The sequence below is a fragment of the Chlorocebus sabaeus genome, chromosome 19 (genome assembly GCF_047675955.1).
Source record: "Chlorocebus sabaeus isolate Y175 chromosome 19, mChlSab1.0.hap1, whole genome shotgun sequence".
Classification (NCBI taxonomy): Eukaryota; Metazoa; Chordata; class Mammalia; order Primates; family Cercopithecidae; genus Chlorocebus; species Chlorocebus sabaeus.
The window spans coordinates 10,706,097-10,727,539 of record NC_132922.1 but is presented as its reverse complement, the minus strand read 5'-3'; the positions used below and the strand labels follow the sequence as shown (position 1 = coordinate 10,727,539).

General features: G+C 42.0%; 1 protein-coding gene across 7 annotated transcripts in view; it reads left to right on the top strand.

Annotated features, from left to right (window-relative positions):
* The window catches only part of TNRC6B (trinucleotide repeat containing adaptor 6B), a 294,477-nt gene that overhangs the window by 95,882 nt on the left and 177,152 nt on the right, over window positions 1-21,443 (top strand). For all 7 annotated transcript variants that reach the window (XM_073006702.1, XM_038007409.2, XM_073006699.1 and 4 more), the window contains one exon: window positions 15,401-15,468. In XM_073006702.1, the coding sequence (XP_072862803.1) occupies window positions 15,422-15,468 (47 nt within the window). In that variant the 5' untranslated portion in view covers window positions 15,401-15,421. The remainder of the gene's footprint in view (window positions 1-15,400; window positions 15,469-21,443) is intronic.

Genomic DNA, 21,443 nt, shown 5'->3' with positions numbered 1-21,443 from the left:
TGGAAAGTGACCATACCAGTCCTTGACCACTTACACAGATTTCTAAGAAAGATATTAAGAACAGTCTTCATATATTTGAGAGAGTGGTTGTTGAATAGATGGTAATTTTTTTTCTATCTTATTCTGTTTTTTTGAGATGGGGTGTTGGTCTGTTGCCCAGGCTGGAGTCGTGATGCAGTCTTTGCTCACTGCAACCTCTGTCCCTCAGGTTCAAGCAATTTTCCTGCCTCAGACTCCCAAGAAGCTGGGACTACAGGTGTCCGCCACCATGCCTGGCTAATTTTTGTGTTTTTAGTAGAGATGGCGTTTCACCATGTTGGCCAGGCTGTTCTCAAACTCCTGACCTCAAGCAATCTGCCTGCCTCAGCCTTCGAAAAGGCTGGGATTACAGGCATGAGCCACTGCGCCCAGCCAATAATTATATTTTTATATTCTTTATTCTTGTAGTTTTCCTTTTCATGGTAAGATTTTGTCATGAGGAAAAAATATTAAGCTGTAGCAAAGTACAGAGAATAAAATAACAGATACATCCACTTAACCATCAACAAGATTTAACATATTTGCTTTGTCATATTTGCTTCGTCATATTTGCTTCAAATTTCTCTCTCTTCAAAAAAAAAAAATTCTCTCCTTTTTTTTTTTTTTTAAATTAATGAATTTATTGAGCAAAGTGGAGTTGGCCGGGCGTGGTGGCTCAAGCCTGTAATCCCAGCACTTTGGGAGGCCGAGACGGGCGGATCACGAGGTCAGGAGATCGAGACCATCCTGGCTAACACGGTGAAACCCCGTCTCTACTAAAAAAATACAAAAAACTAGCCGGGTGTGGTAGCGGCGCCTGTAGTCCCAGCTACTCGGGAGGCTGAGGCAGGAGAATGGCGTAAACCCAGGAGGCGGAGCTTGCAGTGAGCTGAGATCCGGCCACTGCACTCCAGCCTGGGCGACAGAGCCAGACTCCGTCTCAAAAAAAAAAAAAAAAAAAAAAAAAAAACAAAAAACAAAGTGGAGTTAACTTCTTTCCATGGGTGAACTCAAATTCTGTTCTTTTTTCTTTTTTCTTTTTTTTTTTTTTTTTGAGACGGCCTCACTGTTGGCCTAGGCTGGAATGCAGTGGCACGATCTCAACTCACTGCATCCTCCACCTCCCGGGTTCAGGCGATGCTCCCACCTTAGCTTTCCGAGTAGCTGGGACTACAGGTACACACCACCATGCCCAGCTAATTTTTGTATTTTCAGTAGAGACCATGCTGCCCCAGGCAGGTCTCGAACTCCTGACCTCAAATGATCCCCCCACTTTGGCCTCCCAAAGTGCTGGGATCAAATTTATCTCTTTTTTAAAGAAATAAAATAAGGATATAGTTAATAGTTGAGGGCCTCTGTGTAGCCCTTTCCCAAGCCAATCAATCCCTTTCCTCCTTCCTCAGCTGTAATCCTACTCTGAAGTCTGTAAGTGCCTTACCTCTTAAAGAAAATTTTAAAAATTCACTGGTTCTCACTCCTCTGACTGCCCCTTTGTTCAGTTGTAGTCTGCCTACTATTGCATGGGAATCACGTGGGTGCTTGTAAAGAAAATAGAGATCCCAGGTCCCAACTGTTTTTTTCTTGATTTTGTTTTTGAAGCAGAAGTCTCACTCTGTCACCCAGGCTGGAGTGCAGTGATGTGATCATAGCTCACTGAGCCTTGAACTCCTGGGTTCAAAGGATCCGCCCACCTCAGCCTCCTGAGTAGCTAGTACTACAGGCATGTGCCACCAAGCCTAGCTAACTTTTTTTTTTTTTTTTAGAGACGGGTCTCTGCTATGTTGCCCAGGCTGGTCTCAAACTCCTGGCCTCAAGTGATCTTCATACCTTGGCTTCCCACAGCACCGGGATTACAGGCATGAGCCACCATGCACAGCCACCAGATTCTAACTCTTGAGATTCTGTTTCATTAAGCCCAGTAGGGCTTAGGCATCTTTGCTTTAAAAAGCATGCAAAGTGCAAATCAAAACCACAGTGAGATAGCATTTCACATCCACTAGAATGGCTAAAATAAAAAATAACAATAACCATTCTTAACTGTGTTCCATGTAGCAGAAAGGAGAGAACTTGCCACTTTCTTAGGAAGACTTTGTGGAAGCTGCACTTTACATCCTGCTTACATCTCTTTGACTAGAATTTAATCACATGGTCAAAATAAGCTTCAAAGGATATTAAAATATGTTATCAGTTAAAATTTGTGGTTCCATAGCTAAGCAAGAAGTGTTTCTTTTTTTCAGAAGTCAACCACATTGTCCATACACTGCTATTATTGTATGCCCAACCTATAGTTGTATAATTGATTCTTTTGAACCTAAAGCATAAGACTTCACAATTAAAAAAAATTATCAAAAGATTAATGTAATTCACTGAGGAAAAGGTGCTGGAGGAATTGGATAACCACATGGAAATATATGAACGACGACCTCTATGTCACATACTATATGCAAAACGTAATTTGAGGTGGATCACAGAGCTAACAGGGGGAGCTAAAACGTTGAAGCCTTTGGATGGCCGCAGAAGAGATGTCTGCATTCATGACCTTGGGGAGGGTATGAACATTTCTTGGTAACATGCAAGAAGCACTAACTGTAAAAGAGAACCGTTGTTCAGTTGAATTTCATGGAACATTTTAAACCTCTGCTGAACAACTGACACCATTAAGAATGTGGAAAAAGGCTGGGCACAGTGGCTCATGTCTGTAGTCCCAGCATTTTGGGAGGCCAAGGTGGGAGAATCACTTGAGGCCAGGAGTTTGAAACCAGTCTGGGAAACATGGCAAGACCCCGAGGCTACAGAAATATGTTTTAAAATTAGTTGGGTGTGGTGATGCACTCCTGTAGTCCTAGCTACCTAGGAGGCTAAGGTAGAAGGATCACTTAAGCCCTAGAGGTTGAGGCTGCAATGAGTTATGATCACGCCACTGCACTCCGGCCTGGGTGACACAGCAAGACTTTGACTCTAAAAAAAAATAAAAATATAGAAAAGTATAGATTGGGAAAAAATATTTGCAATACATCTTTTTTTTTTTTTTTTTTTTTTTGGAGACGGAGTCTCGCTCTGTTGCCCAGGCTGGAGTACAGTGGCACGATCTCAGCTCACTGCAACCTCCACCTCCCAGGATCACTTCATTCTCCTGCCTCAGCCTCCAAGTAGCTGGGACTACACGTACCTGCCACCACGCCTGGCTAATTTTTTGTATTTTTAGTAGAGACAGGGTTTCACTGTGTTACCCTGGATGGTCTCGATCTCCTGACCTCGTGATCCGCCCGCCTCGGCCTCCCAAAGTGCTGGGATTACAGGCGTGAGCCACCGCGCCTGGCCTGCAATGCATCTTTCTAATAAGTCTCGTGTCCAGAGTATGTAAAGAATTACCAAAAATCAGTTAGAATCGGTCAAACAACACAAATGGGCAAAAGACTAGGCATTTCACAAAATAAGACATCCAGATGATTTTGAAAACACAGATGTTCAACATTATTCATGAGCAAAATGCAAATTAAAACTATAATGTAAGGCCGTTATACACTCACCAAAATGGCTACAGTTCAAAAGACTAATAATACCAGGTGTTGCCAAGAATGTGGAGCAACTGGAACTTTTAGACATTGTTGGAAGGAGTGTAAAATGATACAACCACTTAAAGAACTGTTTCATAAGCTTCTAAATAAAGTTAAATGAACTTCCACCCTAGAAGGCAAACATTCTCTTAGGTGTATACTCCATAGAAATGACTGCATAGATTTGCAAAAACACATTATATGAAAATGCTCATGGCAGCTTTATTTATAGCAGCTCCAAACTGGAAATAGCCAGCTGTCTATCTAATGAATAAACAAATTATAGTTTGTCAGTGCAGTGGAACACTACTGAGTTTAAAAATTGGATCTCTTGGCTGGGCGCGGTGGCTCACGCCTGTAATCCCAGCACTTTGGGAGGCCCAGCTCGGTGGATCACGAGGTTGGGAGATTGAGACCATCCTGGCTAACACGGTGAAACCCCGTCTGTACTAAAAATATAAAAAATTAGCTGGGTGTGGTGGGAGGCGCCTGTAGTCCCACCTTCTCGGGAAGCTGAGGCAGGAGAATGACATGAACCCAGAAGGCAGAGCTTGCAGTGAGCCAAGATTGTGCCACTGCGCTCCAGCGACAGCGAGACTCTGTCTCAAAAAAAAAAAAAAAAAAAAAAGAACTCTTGATCAGTATAACAACATGGATAAGTCTCAGAAACATTATACCGAGTGAAAAAACCGAGTGAAAAAAGTGAAAATATAAAAGTGGTACATACTATGAGATCCCATTGATATAAAGCTTACGAACATGTCAACCCCATTTATAGTAATAGAGGGATCTTCAAGGGAAGAGACATGTAGCAGTTTTCTGGGGAGATGGAAATTTTCTGTCTCAATCTATATGTTGCTTGAAGGTACAACCATATCTAAAATTAATCATTAAGGCTAGGCTCAGTAGCTCATGCCTGTAATCCCAGCACTTTGGGAGGCCAAGACTGGAGGATCACTTTGGCCCAGGAGTTTCAGACCAGCCTGGGCAGAGAGACCCTATCTATCTCTACAAAAAAAAAAAAAAATTTTTTTTTTAAATTATCTGGGTGTGCTGGCACAGGCCTGTGGTCCCAGCTATTCGGGAGGCTAAGGTGGGAGAATCACTTGAATCCAGAATGTCAAGGCTTCAGTGAGTCACAATTGTGCCATTGCACTCCAGCCTGGGTGATAGAGTGAGACCCTATCTCAAAAGTAGAGAGAAAATGAGAGAAAAATAAAATTCACTGAGCTCTACACTTAAAGTGTGTGTATTTTTCTGCTTGTGAATTATACTTAAATTAAAAAAAAAAAATTAGGAGCTTCCACCTATCTCCTTAGTCTGTTGAGACCATGTTAAATATTCTTTTATCCATTATATCAGCTGACTTCTCAGCTTTCAAAAAATATATACATTTTCTTTTTAACTACAGTACCTGCAATAGAGGGAGTGGTTGGAAACACTTATAAAATGGATAGGATTTAGCAATTTATTTGATGTTGAGGAAAGAGAAAATGATAAATCGGCCGGCCTTGGTGGCTTACGCCTGTAATTCCAGCATTTTGGGAGGCTAAGGCAGGTGGATCACAAGGTCAAGAGATCGAGACCATCCTGGTCAACATGTTGAAACCCCGTCTCTACTAAAAATGCAAAAATTAGCTGGGTGTGGTGACGTATATCTGTAATCCCAGCTACTCAGGAGGCTGAGGCAGGAGAATTGCTTGAACCCAGGAGGCGGAGGTTGCAGTGAGTCAAGATCACACCACTATACTCCAGCCTGGTGACCGAGCGAGACTCTGTCTCAGAACAAAACAAAACAAAAACGTGTTTGGGAGTGAATAGGATGCGTTCTGTATGGAACACAGAGTTTGAAATGCTGGCATATTATCTGTGTGGCAATGTCATTCGACCTGATGAAACTGTGGGGCTAGAAACATGATAGGTTAGGGCTGGAAACAGAATTGGGATCACTCAAATTTAATAGTGGAAACTGTGAGATTACATGAAATTGCTGTGGCAGAATGAGAGGAAAGAGGTCCAAGCACAGAACCTAGGGAAATAAATGCTTAGGGAGCAGTAGGAGAAAGGAGAAAGGGAAACAGATATCAGACAGTCATCACATCCTGGTCAGACAACTTTGTTGTGCCAGGCTTCTGGTGAATAAGACATTCGAAGTCTCTGCCTCAAGAAGTTTGCATTCGTGGCTGGGGAGAGAGACAATAAGACACATGAACAAATAAGCCTTTCAGGTAGTGATATGTGTGATGCTGGGGAGTGACCATGGAAGTATTTCAGCTGGGCTGGTAGGGAAGATCACCCTGGATCAAAGAGATGGCCCTGGAGCTGATGGCTGAATGATGTGAAGGAAGCTTTCATGTAATAATATGTGAGAAATGCTGTATTTTTTTTTTTTTTTTTTTTTTTTTTTTGAGATGGAATTTCTTTCTTGTTGCCCAGGCTGGAGACCAAAGGCATGATCTTGGCTCACTACAACCTCTGCCTCCTCTGCCTTCCGGATTCAAGGATTCTCCTACCTCAGCCTCCCAAGTAGCTGGGATTACAGGCGTGTGCCACCACGCCCGGCTGCACTTGGGCTTTTTTTTTTTTTTTTTTTTTTTTTTTTTGAGGCAGAGTCTCGCTCTGTCACCCAGGCTGGAGTGCAGTGGCGCAATCTCAGCTCACTGCAACTTCCTCCCACTAGCAGTTCTCCTACCTCAGCCTCCTGAGTAGCTGGGATTACAGGTGCCCGCCACCATGCCCGGCTAATTTTTTTCGTTTTTGGAGTAGAAACAGGGTTTCGCCATGTTGGCCAGGCTGGTCTTGAACTCCTGACCTCATGTAATCTGCCTGCCTTGGCCTCCCGAAGTGCAGGGATTACAGGCATAAGCCACTGTGCCCAAACAAGAAACGCTTTCTAAGTCAAAGGAATAAATCCAAAGACCCTAAGATTGGACGAGAGAGAGGAAAAGAAATGACAGAAGATGGTCCAGTACAAGGCAGAGATTTTCAAAAAGGTGGAGATGGCTACTGTGTTAAATATTACTTAGAGGTATTCACAATAACCAAAAGGTGGAAGTGATCCGAGTGTCCATGGAAGGGCGAATGGATAAACAAAGTGTAGTAATACATATATACAATGGAATATTATTTAGCCTTACAAAGGGAAGGAAACTCTGACACGTGCTACAACATAGATGAATATTGAAGACATATGCTAAGTGAAACAAACCAGTCACAGAAAGACAAATACCATATGACTCTACTTCTGTAAGGCACCTGGAGGAGTCAGATTCATAGAGACAGAAAGTGGAATGGTGCTTCTTAGGGACTGGGGGGAGCAGGGACTGGGGAGTTACTGTGTAAGGGGTACAGAGTTTCCGATGGGAAAGATGGAAAAATGGTGGAGATGGATGGTGGTGATGGTTCCACAGTATCTCTGTTTATGCTGCTGTAACAAAATACCACAGACTAGGTACTTGATAAAGAACAGAAATGTATTTGCTGGTAGTTCTGGAGGCCACGAATAACAAGATCAGGGCACCAGCAGATTTGTAGTCAGGGGAGGCCCCCAATCCCTGCTTGTAAGAGGGAGGAATACTGTGTACCCACTTGGCAAAAAGTGGAAGGGCAAAAAGAGACAGTGTCCCTGACAAGCCCTTTTATAACAGCATGAATTCACGTGGGCAGCACTCTCATGACCTAAACACCTTCCAAAAGGCCCCACCTCCCAACACTATTGCACTGGGGATTAAGTTTTCAACACAAATTTTGGGAGACACATTCAGACCATAGCAAAGACAGGCACAAAACACCATGTATTGTATGACTCCATTTATATGGGAGAAGTCAAAATAGGCAAATCTGTAGAGACAGAAGGTGGATTCGTGGTTGTCTGGGCCTCAGAAGGAGGATGAAAGGGAGGCAAAATGGAGAGTGTTGTTAGGTAAGCAGTTTCTTTTGGGATGATGAACATGTTCTAAGATTGGATTGTGGTAGTGGTTGCACAATTCTGTAAATATAATAAAACCCACTGAATTGTGTACTTTAAACAGGTGAACTTTATGGCATATAGGTTATATCTCAATAAAACTATTTTTAAAATGGCTGAAAGACTTGCTGACACTACCAGAGAATAGATAGCAAAGGAGCTCGTAGGAACATGTTCAACATCAGTGCAGTTAAAACCACGATGAGAATGGCTAAAATTAAGAAGTCCACACAAAGATGAGACATGGGACAACTGAAACTCTCACACACTGCTGGAAGGACGGTAAAATGCTACAACCACACTGGAAAACAGTTTCTTTCTTTTTTTTTTTTTTTGAGATGGAGTCTCGCTCTGTTGCCAGGCTGTAGTGCAGTGGTGCAATCCCAACTCACTGCAACCTCTGCCTCCCAGGTTCAAGCGATTCTTCTGCCTCAGCCTCCTGAGTAGCTGGGATTACAGGCGCCCGCCACCATGCCCAGCTAATTTTTGTATTTTTAGTAGACACAGGGTTTCACCATGTTGGCCAGGATGGTCTCGATCTCTTGACCTTGTGATTCTCCTGCCTTGGCCTCCCAAAGTGCTGGGATTACAGGCGTGAGCCACTGCGCCGGGCCAGAAAACAGTTTCTTAAAAAGTTAAAACACATAACTACCATGTGATCTAACTGTTCTACTCTGTTATGAGTTGAATTATGTCTGCTCCCCCTACCCCCCAAATTCATATATTGAAATACTAACCCCCAGAACCTTAGAATGTGGTCTTATTTGGGGATAGGACTTTGATAGAGGTAATTAAGTTAAATGAGGTTATTAGGGGTAGGCCCTAATTCAGTATGACTGGTGTTCGTATTTAAAGGGGGGAATTTTGGACATAGAAACAAACAAATAGGGAAAATACCATGTGAAACTGAAGACAGCCATCTGTAAGCCAAGGAGAAAGGACTGAAACAGATCCTTCCCTCACAGCTCTCAGAGGGCACCAGCCCTGCCAATGCCTTGATTTTGGACTTCTAGCCTCCAGAACAGTGAGACAAAAAATTTCTGTTTGTTAAGCCACCAGATTTGAAATACTTCATTACAGCAGCCCTAGCAAACTAATACACCCTCCTAGGTATTTCCTCAATAAAAAAGAATGCATATGTGAGTGTTCATAGCAGCTTTATTTGCAGTAGCAAAAATAGAGACAACTCGAACACCTATCAAATTGTGATATATTCTCAACAATGGAATACTACTCAGCTGTGAAAGGAAAATGAACTATTGACACTTGAAACCACACGGATGAATTTCAGAATAATTATGCTAAGTAAAAGAAGCCAGACAGAAAAAGAGTACATACTGTTTGATTCCACTTGTGGAAGCTCCAGAAAATGCAGCTGCATCTATAGTGATAGAAAGTTCATCAGTGGTTGCCTAGGCAGGGGGCACAGGAGAGAAAGCTTAAAGAGGGATGACTAGGTGCGGTGGCTCACACCTGTAATCCCAGCACTTTGGGAGGCTGAGGCGGGCGAATCACGAGGTCAGGAGTTTGAGACCAGCCTGGCCAATATGGTGAAACCTTGTCTCTACTAAAAATACAAAAAAAAAAAAAAAATTAGCCAGGTGTGGTGGCATGCACCTGTAATCCAAGCTACTCAGGAGGCTGAGGCAGGAGAATCTCTTGAACCCAGGAGGCAGAGGTTGCAGTGAGCCGAGATTGCACCACTGTACTCCAGCCTAGGCTACAGAGTGAGACACGGTCTCCCCACCCAAAAAAAAAAAAAAAAAAATTAAAGAGGGACATGATGAAACTTTCAGGGTGGTATGTTCATTGTCTTGATTGTGGTGATGGTTTCATGTGTATGTATGTGTCAAAACTTACCAGACTGTACTTTTTTTTAAAGAGACAGGGTCTCACTTTGTCACCCAGGCTGAAGTACAGTGGTGCCCTCATAGCTTACTGCAACCTTGAACTCTTAGGCTTAAGCCATCCTCCTGCCTTGACCTCCCAAAGTGTTGGAATTACAGGCGTGAACTACTGCACCTGGTATAAAATAATATTTTTTTAAAATGAAAGCCAACAAAAAATTGAAAATAGTTTCGGTGGAGTGGAAAAAGTAGAGTCAAAAAAGGTTTTAGAATAAGTCTCGACATGGTAGATTAAACCAGGTGAATGTCTGCTCCTCCCTTCTAAAGTGCTACTAGAATTATTTTTACAAAATGATTTCAGCAAGCATAAATCCACCAGAAAACAAAGTGAATAGAAGAAGAGATGAAGAGGATAAGAGATTCTCAACAAAGTTTTGGATGCTAGGAAGCTTTTGGAGTAACACTAAAACAGCAGGATGGGTTGAAGAGGCAATGAGAAGCGAGGCCCCAGATATGCTTTCCTCATATCCACAGACCGATACCTTCTCCTACCTGGCAGAAGACTGGAAAGGCTGAACCTCAGGAAACCTGAGGGTGGGTGTGAGGTACCTCATTAAAAACAGAACTTACATAAAAGGCTACACGCTGACATGTGAGACTTTACCAGCTCTTCCCAAATTCAGTCCCAGAACACTGAAAGCCTGGCTTATATCTGTCAGGCTGAAGATAGAAGGGTGTCTTTTTGGGGTAATTAAATAACCCAAGGAGGGGGAAATAGATGAGGATATATAACTGTAGGCATCTGAAGGTCCCAAGGAAATGGGCAGGTCCCTTCCTGATCACCCTCCAGAAAGCTAATCCCTGGATAAGGAACCTCTCCCTTACCTCTCCCCTCGTACACACACACTCCCAAAATCAAACTCTTTAGGCTCTTGCTGTTAAGTATCAGTGGATAGACAAGGATGATCAGACATTTGATAAAAATCTACGAATGAAAGATGGTGACCAAAGACAAAAGAGGAATTTGGAGGAAACAGATAATGTAGGGAGCAGAAGAGAACTGAAATAGGCTGGGTGTGGTGGCTCACGCCTGTAATCCCAGCTACTCAGGAGGCTGAGGCATGAGAATGGCTTGAACTAGAGAGGTGGAGGTTGCAGTGAGCCAAGATCACACCACTGCACTCCAACTTGAGTGACAGAGTGAGACTCTGTCTCAAAAATAAATAGGCCAGGCAAGGTGGCTCACGCCTGTAATCCTAGCACTTTGGGAGGCCGAGGCGGGCAGATCACTTGAGGTCAGGAGTTCGAGACCAGCCTGGCCAACATGGTGAAACCCTGTCTCTACCAAAAATGTGCGCCTGTAATCCCAGCTACTCGGGAAGCTGAAGCAGGGAGAATCTCTTGAAGCAGAGAGGCAGAGGTTGCAGTGGGCTGAGATCGTGCCACTGCACTCCAGCCTGTGCGATAGTGAGACTCCATCTCAAAAAAAAAAAAGAAGAAAAGAAAACTAACTCTCTAGAATATCCTCAGAGATGAGAGAAGATATTGTTATAATGGAACAAGAACAGGAGACTGGAAAAAGGAATATTCAAAGAACGAGGAAGAGCTCTTAAAAATTCAATTAAAATAAGAGAAGTTGTACATATATTAGGAGTTTTAGAAAATAAAGTTGAGAGAACCTCCCAGAAATTAAAATAAAAAAGTCAAAGACACAAAAATGGAGGGAGAAAGAAAGAAAGAAAGAAAGAAAGAAAGAAAGAAAGAAAGAAAATCAATCTCAGAGATTCATTCAAAGACACAAAAATGGAGGAGAAAAAGAAAGAAAGAAAAGAAAGAAAGGAAGAAAGAAAGAAAAGAATCTCTGAGATTCAATACTGAATAACAGGAATTCCAGAAGGAGAGAACAGAAGTTGGAAGGGAGGAAATGTCAAATAAATAAGTAGAGAAAATGTCCCAAACCTGAAAAACAAGAGATTCTAGATTGTAAGTACTTACCTAGCACCAGTTCAATAAATTAAAAAAAAAATCTTGCTTAGTGAGTTGCATTTTTAAAAACTAAGGATAAACGGAAGATCCTAAAAGAGTTTTTTGTTTTTGTTTTTTCTCTTTCTTACTGCTATAAAAATAAGGATGGAAGTTTCCAGAGAAGACACATCCAATACATTAGGACTTAGAATGATTCTGAGCTTCTGCGTAGCAGCTGTGGGAGCTAGAAAACAACGGAGCATCACCCTCAAAATTTTGGATGGAAAAGTTTACTGACTTCAAGGTTTTTGTTTGTTTGTTTTTGTTTTTGTGATGGAGTCTTGCTCTGTTGTCAGGCTGGAGTGCAGTGGCGCCATCTCGGCTCACTGCAAGCTCCACCTCCCGGGTTCACGCCATTCTCCTGCCTTAGCCTAGCTCAGCGTAGCTCGGACTACAGGTGCCGCCACCACACCTGGCTAATTTTTTTGTATTTTTGGTAGAGATGGGGTTTCACCATGTTGGCCAGGATGGTCTCCATCTCCTGACCTCGTGATCCGCCCACCTCGGCCTCCCAAAGTGCTGGGATTACAGGCGTGAGCCATCGCGCCTGGCCACACCTGGTTAATTTTTGTATTTAGTAGAGATGGGGTTTCACCATGTTGGCCAGGGTGACCTTGATCTCCTGATCTTGTGATCCACCTGCCTCTGCCTCCCAAACTGCTGGGATTACAGGCGTGAGCCACCATACCGGGCCTCACCTTTTTTTTTTTTTTTTTTTTTTGAGACGGAGTCTTGCTTTGTCGCCCAGGCTGGAGTGCAGTGGCCGGATCTCAGCTCACTGCAAGCTCTGCCTCCCGGGTTTATGCCATTCTCCTGCCTCAGCCTCCCGAGTAGCTGGGACTACAGGCTCCCACCACCTCGCCCGGGTATTTTTTTGTATTTTTTAGTAGAGACTGGGTTTCACCATGTTAGCCAGGATGGTCTCGATCTCCTGACCTCGTGATCCGCCTGTCTCGGCCTCCCAAAGTGCTGGGGTTACAGGCTTGAGCCACCGCGCCCGGCCTTGGCCTCAACTTTTATATTTAATTGAGATTTGGGTAAAAAAAAAAATGTTTTTATGGCTGGGTGTACTGGCTCACGCCTATAATCCCAGCACTTTGGGAGGCTGAGGCAGATGGATCGCCTGAGGTCAGGAGTTGGAGACCAGCCTGGCCAACGTGGTGAAACCCTGTCTGTACTAAAAATACGAAAAAGTAGCCAGGTGTAGTGGCACACACCTGTAGTCCCAACTACTCGGGAGGCTGAGACAGGAGAACCGCTTGAACCCAGGAGGGGGAGGCCGCAATGAGCCGAGATCACACCACTTCTCTCCAGCCTGGGCAACAGAACGTGACTCCATCTCAAAAAAAAAAAAAAAAAAAAAAAAAACATAAAAATAAATACGTTTTTATATGTCAGTTATATCTGGATAAAACAAGAACATTTCAGTCATTCAAAGTCTCAGAAAAAATTCACCTTCTATATACCTTTTATCAGGAAATCACTGGAATATATACTCCACCTGAATCAGTGAGTAAACCGTAAGGGACAGAGGATCTGGGAAACAGATGCTCCAGCCTAGGAGAAAGAGGAGGGCATTCGAGAAATGAAGAGGAGACATCCCTGGCGAGATGTCACCGATTCAGTGGCCTAGAGAGCAATCAATCCAGTTCGGAGCCGGAGAAACCCCTGAGGATGTTTCCAAGGCGGATTGAAACTGACAGATTACCTGAAGTGTTTGAACTGATTAAGAGGAGATTTACAGTTATGTTGGAGAGTTTGAGGATGAATTAATGAAAAATACATAACAAATACTAAGCTAGAAAAAAAAAGGAAAAAGAATAAGAAGAGGAAGTGGTAATTATTAGTTCCAGGGAAACCAAAATAATACAAGAAAGGAAATTGAATTATAGCATTCCATATGATTCAGCTGTATATATTTACTACGTAATAGCACTGTTAGCACTGAATATTGAGTTGAACAAAAACGGTAACTTACATTGTGAGGAAGGGAGGATGGAGGCTTATGTTGTGAGAGTGGGGCAGGGGTGGAAAGTGCTGTTTTTGTTTGTCAGCCTGTAGTATTAATGTTATTTGACTTTTTAAATGTATATGTATTTAATATAAATTTTAATTTTTAAATTCGTAATTTAAATTATAAATTATCAAAGAAAGGGAATAATTCCATATATGAAATTGTATTGGTGATTTAATATTGATATTAAGAAATTATTGGCTTTCTTTATTTTTTTTTTTAAGACTTAGAGTCTCGCTGTGTTGCCTAGACTGGAGGGCAGTGGTTATTCACAGGTGTGATCATAGAGCACTACAGTCTCGAACTCCTAGGCTCTATTGATTCTCCTGCCTCTAACCCCCAAAGTAACTGGGACTTACAGGGTCATGCCCTCAGCCTTTTCTTTTTATCTTTAAATATAAAAGCATGGGCCGGGCGCATTGGCTCACGCCTGTAATCCCAGCACTTTGGGAGGCCAAGGTGGGTGGATCACGAGGTCAGGAGATGGAGACCATCCTGGCCAACATGGTGAAACTCAGTCTCTACTAAAAAAAATACAAAAATTAGCTGGGCATGGTGATGGGTGCCTGAAATCCCAGCTACTTGGGAGGCTGAGGCAGGAGAATCATTTGAACCTGGGAGGTGGAGGTTGCAGTGAGCCGAGATCGTGCCATTGCACTCCAGCCTGGGTGACAGGGCGAGACTCCATCTCAAAAATAAATAAATAATAAAATAAAAGCATGTATATACATATGTATGCCTATATACACATATATATGGTTTAAAATATATATTTTCTGCTTCAGTTTGCTCTAAAATATGTATATATTTGGACTTGATATTTATAGAATCATATATGTATTCTTTTGTGATTTGCTTCCTTCACTTGTTTACCTTTTTGTAACTCACCCAGATTGAAGTGTGTAGCTGTAGTTCGTTCCTTTTCATGCAATGTAGTATTCTGTTTTCTGAAAACACCATAGCCTATCTGTCTGTTATACTGTTGACAGATGTTTATTCTTTTATTTTTTTTTCTGTTAAAAGTAATTCTACTATAAATATTTTTGTACATATGCAAAATTTGTTCTAGGGTATATACCTATAAGTGCAGTTACTAATGTGTACAGTAAATGCATCTTCAAATGTAATAGATAATGGCAACCTTTTTTTTCTTTTTGGAGACAGAGTCTTGCTCTGTCACCCAGGGCCCAGGCTGGAGTGCAGTGGTGTGATCTCAGCTCACTGCCACCTCTGCCTTCCAGTTTCAAGCAGTTCTCTTGCCTCAGCCTCCTGAGTAGCTGGGACTACAGGTGCATGCCACCACATCCAGCTAATTTTTGTATTTTTAGTAGAGACGGAGTTTCCCCATGTTGGCCATGATGCTCTCAATCTCCTGACCTCATGATCCGCCTGCCTCGGCCTCCCAAAGTGCTGGGATTACAGGTGTGAGCCACCATGCCTGGCCAACAAAACTGCTTTTTGAAGTAGCTATACCAGTTTTCCCTCCCACTAGGAGTGGAGAAGAGTTGCCATTGCTGCATACCCTTGTCAGCACTTGGCATTGCCTGACTTTAATTTTAGCCAACCTGGTGGTTGTGAAATAGTTTTAATTTGCATTTTCTTGAGTGACATGAGATTGAATATCTTTTCATATGTTTAGGAACTGTTTATGTGTTCTCTTCAGTGAAATTCCTACTTGGTTATTTGCAGATTTTTCTAGTAGGTGCTCTTTGTCTCATTGATTCCTCACTGTTCTTTTATATTCTGGGTGCTAATCCTTTGTCAGAGTTATATGTTTTGCTGATCAACATGTTTCCTTTTTTCTGCAAATCTAATCACTCAAGGAGAAGTTTGAAAACCATTGGCCCAGGCTTCTGTTCTGTGCACTGCAGTGAAATGGCCCTGTGGTTTTGCACAGGGCAGGTGTGGGTTCTTGGAGTGAGTTGCATTGTAGTTACTGACTGCTGCTGACCTGTGGTGCTTGCCTTTGCAGGTGGAACAGGAGGATTTTGTAATGGAAGGGCATGGCAAGACTCCACCTCCTGGTGAAGAAAGCAAACAGTGAGTCACAGTTTATTTAAAAAGAGTCCTATTACAGATCCTCAGAAACACTTTGGTTCAACATGCTGATAGTGTATTTGTCGGAGATGTATACGTTGGAGACACTGGGAAACTCACCAGTTGCTTTGGTGGCTGTTAATGCATTGCTTCTATTTATAGACCAACTAACTGGAAGGACAAGAAAGTTAGCTTTATAGTTTTTTCTACACTCTCCTAATCAAAATTTATGTTATGTTGTAGCAAAGGCTTTAAGGCTCAGTATGTTCCAAATTGAACTAATTCTGTTTCGTTGGCTTCCAAAGAAAGTATAAAACGGTACATCCTTTTCTCAGCATGTCTTTATGAAGTGAACTAAATTAATAGAACATTTCCCTGCAATCTAAGTGTGAATTTATTTGAATAGTACTTCCTGAAATTCTATTCCATTTGGTTATTTACACTGCTGATCTTTGTTTAAATAACAAATTGTTTCCCTAAAGGAACAGGAATTATAAATAATATAGCTTAGCCAACATTCTAAATAATTCAGAATCTGTCCCCTAACTCCTTAAGGAGTGATTGGTTTGTTGTTGGTTTTTTTTTGTTTGGTTTTTTTTTTTGAGACAGAGTCTCACTCTGTCACCCAGGCTGGAGTGCAGTGGCGGTCTCGGCTCACTGCAACCTCCGCCTCCCAGGTTCAAGCAATTCTCCTTCCTCGGCCTCCTGAATAGCTGGGACTGCAGTTGCCTGCCACCACACCTGGCTAATTTTTCTATTTTTAGTAGAGATGGGGTTTCACCATGTTAGTCAGGCTGGTCTTGAACTCCTGACCTCAGGTGATCTGCCTGCCTCGGCCTCCCAAAGTGCTGGGATTACAGGTGTGAGCCATCGCGCCTGGCCGGGGTGATTGGTTTTAAACCTGAAGTTGGGAGGCTGTTGGGTAGCTTTTTGATAGCAGTAAGTGAACTTTTTTCCTCTCTCCATCATAGAATGTGAAAAATTGTGTTGCAGAGCAGACTGGTTTTTCATATGCCCTTTTAAAGGAAAACCAGTTAAGACTGCTTGAAGTACTGACATAACTACTATTTTTTATTCAGACTTTAGTCTCCTAAATTGGATGGGCCAGTGATTCATGGAATTTACCAAAAATCTATAGAGAGAAACTCCTCTCACTCATATTTTTTTTCCTAGAAAATAGTTTAATTTTGGTCTGTCTTAAGAAAATTATGTCTTTGAAACCCTTAGGAATAAATTACGCAGAATGGACTATGCTGCCACGAGGCCAGATTCATTAGAGGAAAGTGGCTTGTCTTGTATTTGTTGTGAATGGAAACCAGGATATTTTCACAGCTGGTTTAATTTGCTAACCAGGCAATTTTAAAAATAGCTCACAATATAAATCCTAACTTTGCTGTATTCTGTCAAATGCACTTACATTTTGCATGGGTTGATGGAATCAATTCATCTTTAGCAAATTAGAATGCCAGACATCTAGTCCCAGTAGAATGAGAAGAGAAACACTTCAGGTGCTTTTCTCCGTGTCCACTGCACAGCCCTCCACCCCCACACTCTGGTCAAAGGTCTGTAATATAAAAATTATACCTTTCATTTGTTGAGGGTTTTCTGTGCACAAGGTACTTTGCTTAAATGTTTTTTACTCTGTCATTTCCACTCATTACACCATTTCATCTCCATTTCACTCAGAGATCAGGGTAGGTAACTTGCCCATGGTAATGCAGCTTGAAATGCAATTTAGATTTGAACCCAGGTCTTACCAACTCTCTCACATCCTTTGCCATCCTTGGGAGCTATGCTCCTGGTTAGTAAAACTGCAGTTGTCAAGATCAAAGTCTCATGAACAAGAGGGAGTAGTCCAGGCGTGGTGTGGCTCACTGTAATCCGAGCACTTTGGGAGGCCAAGGCGTGTGGATTACTTGAGGTTGGGAGTTCAATACCAGCCTGACCAACATGGTGAAACCCCATCTCTACTAAAAAAATACAAAATTAGCCAGGCGTGGTGGCACACGCCTGTAATCCCAGCTATTTAGGAGGCTGAGGCAGGAGAATTGCTTGAACCCAGGAGGCGGACGTTGCAGTGAGCTGAGATCGTGCCATTGCACTCCAGCCTGGACAACAAGAGCGAAACTCCGTCTCCAATCAATCAATCAATCAATCAATAAAAGAGGGAACTGGGGGAAACAATGAAAATGGCATTAAGCCTATTTTTAAAAACACAGATGGAAGTTCTGTACTATAAAGGATATCCATTTCCCAAACAAACCAGTCTTTATCTTTAAAAACCTCTCTAGTAACTCCTGTCCTGAATTAGCTTATTTAGGTATTCAGGAAACATTGCTGGGCAGATTCTCTCACAAGTTTTATGTTATACAAACTGTGCTGCTTTTAGAGAGTTTCAAACAGCCCCACCAAGTTGGAACGCCGTGTATCGTATCCTTACCATTCTCCCTTGTTTTGTTTTCAAAAGTCTCATACTGCCTAGCCTTTTCACAGAGGAATTCTGTTCTATTTCTGTTTTTTTTTTTTTTCTGGGCCTGGTCAGCTATTATATACTGAAGTAATAAAGCAGAAATCAGTTTTCTCCAGGGTGCTATGAGCAAAGGTGCTGTGTTCTTTTGTTTGAGGCAACAACAATAAAAATATTTACAAAACAATTTTTTTTTTAAATCTCAGAACTGCAGTTGGCAAATGATTATTACTATACTTTGTAAATGTGATTCAGTCTGGATAGGGAATCTGGGAACTGAGTAATTTTTATTATTTTTTTTTTTTTGAGATGGAGTCTCGCTCTGTTGCCCAGGCTGGAGTGCGGTGGCATGCTCTCGGCTCACTGCAAGCTCCATCTCCCGGGTTCATGCTGTTCTCCTGCCTCAGCCTCCCGAGTAGCTGGGACTACAGGCGCCTGCCACCACGCCCAGCTAATTTTTTGTATTTTTAGTAGAGATGGGGTTTCACTGTGTTAGCCAGGATGGTCTCGATCTCCTGAACTTGTGATCTGCCCGCCTCGACCTCCCGAAGTGCTAGGATTGCAGGCGTGAGCCACCACGCCTAGCCGGAACTGAGTAATTTTTTAATAAAAGTAATATAAGCTTGTCAGAAAACATTCAAACAGTAATTGTGACTGTAGAAATAAAGGTGAGACCCTTCCCTTCCTTCCCTTCCTAATCTTCCTAAACATTTTCTGTACATTTTAAGAAAACAGGCCGGGCGCGGTGGCTCAAGCCTGTAATCCCAGCACTTTGGGAGGCCGAGACGGGCGGATCACGAGGTCAGGAGATCGAGACCATCCTGGCTAACCCGGTGAAACCCCGTCTCTACTAAAAAAAAAAAATACAAAAAACTAGCCAGGCGAGGTGGCGGGCGCCTGTAGTCCCAGCTACTTAGGTGGCTGAGGCAGGAGAATGGCGTGAACCCGGGAGGCGGAGCTTGCAGTGAGCCGAGATCCGGCCACTGCACTCCAGCCTGGGCGACAGAGCGAGACTCCGTCTCAAAAAAAAAAAAAAAAAAAAAAAAAAAAAAAAAAAGGAAAACAATTAAATTGATTTTTTCCCAACATCATTCTTCTGAGACTTACTTTTGTAATTTGACATATTTTCAGTCTATTTCGTTTCTTTTTTTTTTTTTTTTTTTGAGACAAGGTCCCTAGGCTAGGGTGCAGTGTGTGATCATAGCTCACTGTAACCTTGAATTCCTGGGCTCATGGGATCTTTTTGCCCCAGCCTCTCGAGTGGCTGGGACTACAGGTGCATACCACCGTACCCAGATAATTAGAAAATAAGTAGAAACAGGTCCTCACTATGTTGCCCAGGCTGGTCTCAAAGTCTTGGGCTCAGGCTCAAGCAATCCTCCCCACCTCAGCCTCCCAAAGTCCTGGGATTACAGGCATGTGCCATCACCCCTGGCCTCTTGCTGTTTTAATTTATGTTCCTCTGCATACTAATGAGTTGAAATATCTTTTGTTAGTTTATTGGCCATTTATTTTTATTTTGTGTATCACCTATTTATATATATTTCCCTTTTTTATTGGATTGTTTTTATAGCTTTGTAGGAGCCCTTTATACATTTTAGATATTATTAACCTTTGTTGAGATGTTTTAAATATTTTCTCTCAGTCCTTATTGTTTAACATTTGATATCTTTCATGCCAACAAACCTTTTAAATTTTTATGTAGCAAAATCAGCCTTTCTGGCTTTTATGTTTTATGCTTGCCTTGAGAAGTCTTTCCTACCCTAACCTGATAAAATATATTTAGGTTTTCTACCTTATTTTTTACATTTAGGTGTTTAATTGAATCGCTACTCCATTTTGTATATGGTGTGAGGCAGAGATCTAACTTAATTTTTTTTCCAGATGGTTCTTATTCATTGGTATTAGCCCGTACAAAGAGCCCATTGCACTTACAGAGGTTGGCAGAGCACATGGCTAATGTAACTTACTCAAGGTTACAGAGCAGATTCTCATAAGGATTAGGACTAAATTATGTCATTAGCTGATCTGTGCCACTTTCCTTATCTCCCCATTTAACATTTTGACCATAGGTTCCCAAAACCTTAAAAAATTGTATTCTGTGATGTTTATTTCAGTAGAACTAAGTTCTATTAAGAGGCAGATTAGGTAGCTGTATATGTAGAAAGCTCTTGAAAAATAATTGACTTCTGATATTGAGAAATATCTGTGCTAAACTGTTAATATTCTAGATCGGTTGTGCTGAATTCTGGTATTTGTATGTGAATAAGATTTATAATGTATATAGGTGTAAACACTTTATGTGTATTGTTTCAATGGGGTTTTTTTACTATTAGTCTATCTAATGTAATCATTTTTCTGAGAATATTCTCTTTGAGAGTTATTTTAGCAAATCAGACAAGCAAAGTTTATTGCCTTGTAATTACTACATTAAAATTACACAGCTTTAATTGCATGACGTGTTTACTGCAGGAGTAAATATTAAAACTATGGCAGCTTTTTAAAAAGCAGCTGAGCAGGTACTTGCTCATAGATTGTGTTTGACCATGCTTATTGAGTGGTCATCAGAGAGAAAATGCAGATAGGTTTTTGATTTGGTTTTATTTATATTTATGATGGTCTAAAGGTTTGTGGGAAGATCATTTGTTGTAATTTTGAAGCCAAATACCAATTTTTATTTTTATTTTTGTTTTTATCATTTTTGAGATAGAGTTTTGCTCTTGTTGGCTAAACTGGAGTGCAGTGGCGTGATCTTGGCTCACTGCAACTCTGCCTCCCACGTTCAAGCGATTCTCTTGCCCCAGCCTCCTGAGTAGCTAGGATTACAGGCGCATGCCACCACGCCCAGCTAATTTTTTGTATTTTTAGTAGAAATGGGTTTTTACCATGTTAGCCAGGCTGGTCTTGAACTCCTGACCTCAGGTGATGTGTCTGCCTCGGCCTCCGAAAGTGCTGGGATTACAGGCGTGAGCCACTGCGCCTGGCCATCAATTTTGATGTAGTTGTAAATTTGGCTTCTTTCATTGTTTTAATTTTTTCCCAATATAACTTACAAACAATCTTTAAATCTAAGCTTTCAATCTTTATGTTGAAATTGACTCGGGGCTGGGTGCGGAGGCTCACACCTGTAATCCCAGCACTTTGGGAGGCCGAGGCGGGTGGATCACAAGGTCAGGAGATAGAGACCATCCTGGCTAACACGGTGAAACACTGTCTGCTAAAAATGAAAAAAATAGCCGGGCATGGTGGTGGGCGCCTGTAGTGCCAGCTACTAGGGAGGCTGAGGCAAGAGAATGCCATGAACCCAGGAGGCAGAGCTTGCAGTGAGCCAAGATCGTGCCACTGCCAGCCTGGGCAACAGAGTGAGACTTCCATCTCAAAGAAAAAAAAAGAAATTGACTCGAATTCTCAAAAGATACTTATTGTTAATGTACTAAAATTACTGAATTTTTCTAGCAAATTTTTGTTTATTCAATGTTCTTCATTCTTTTGGTTCATTTTATGAAAGGCC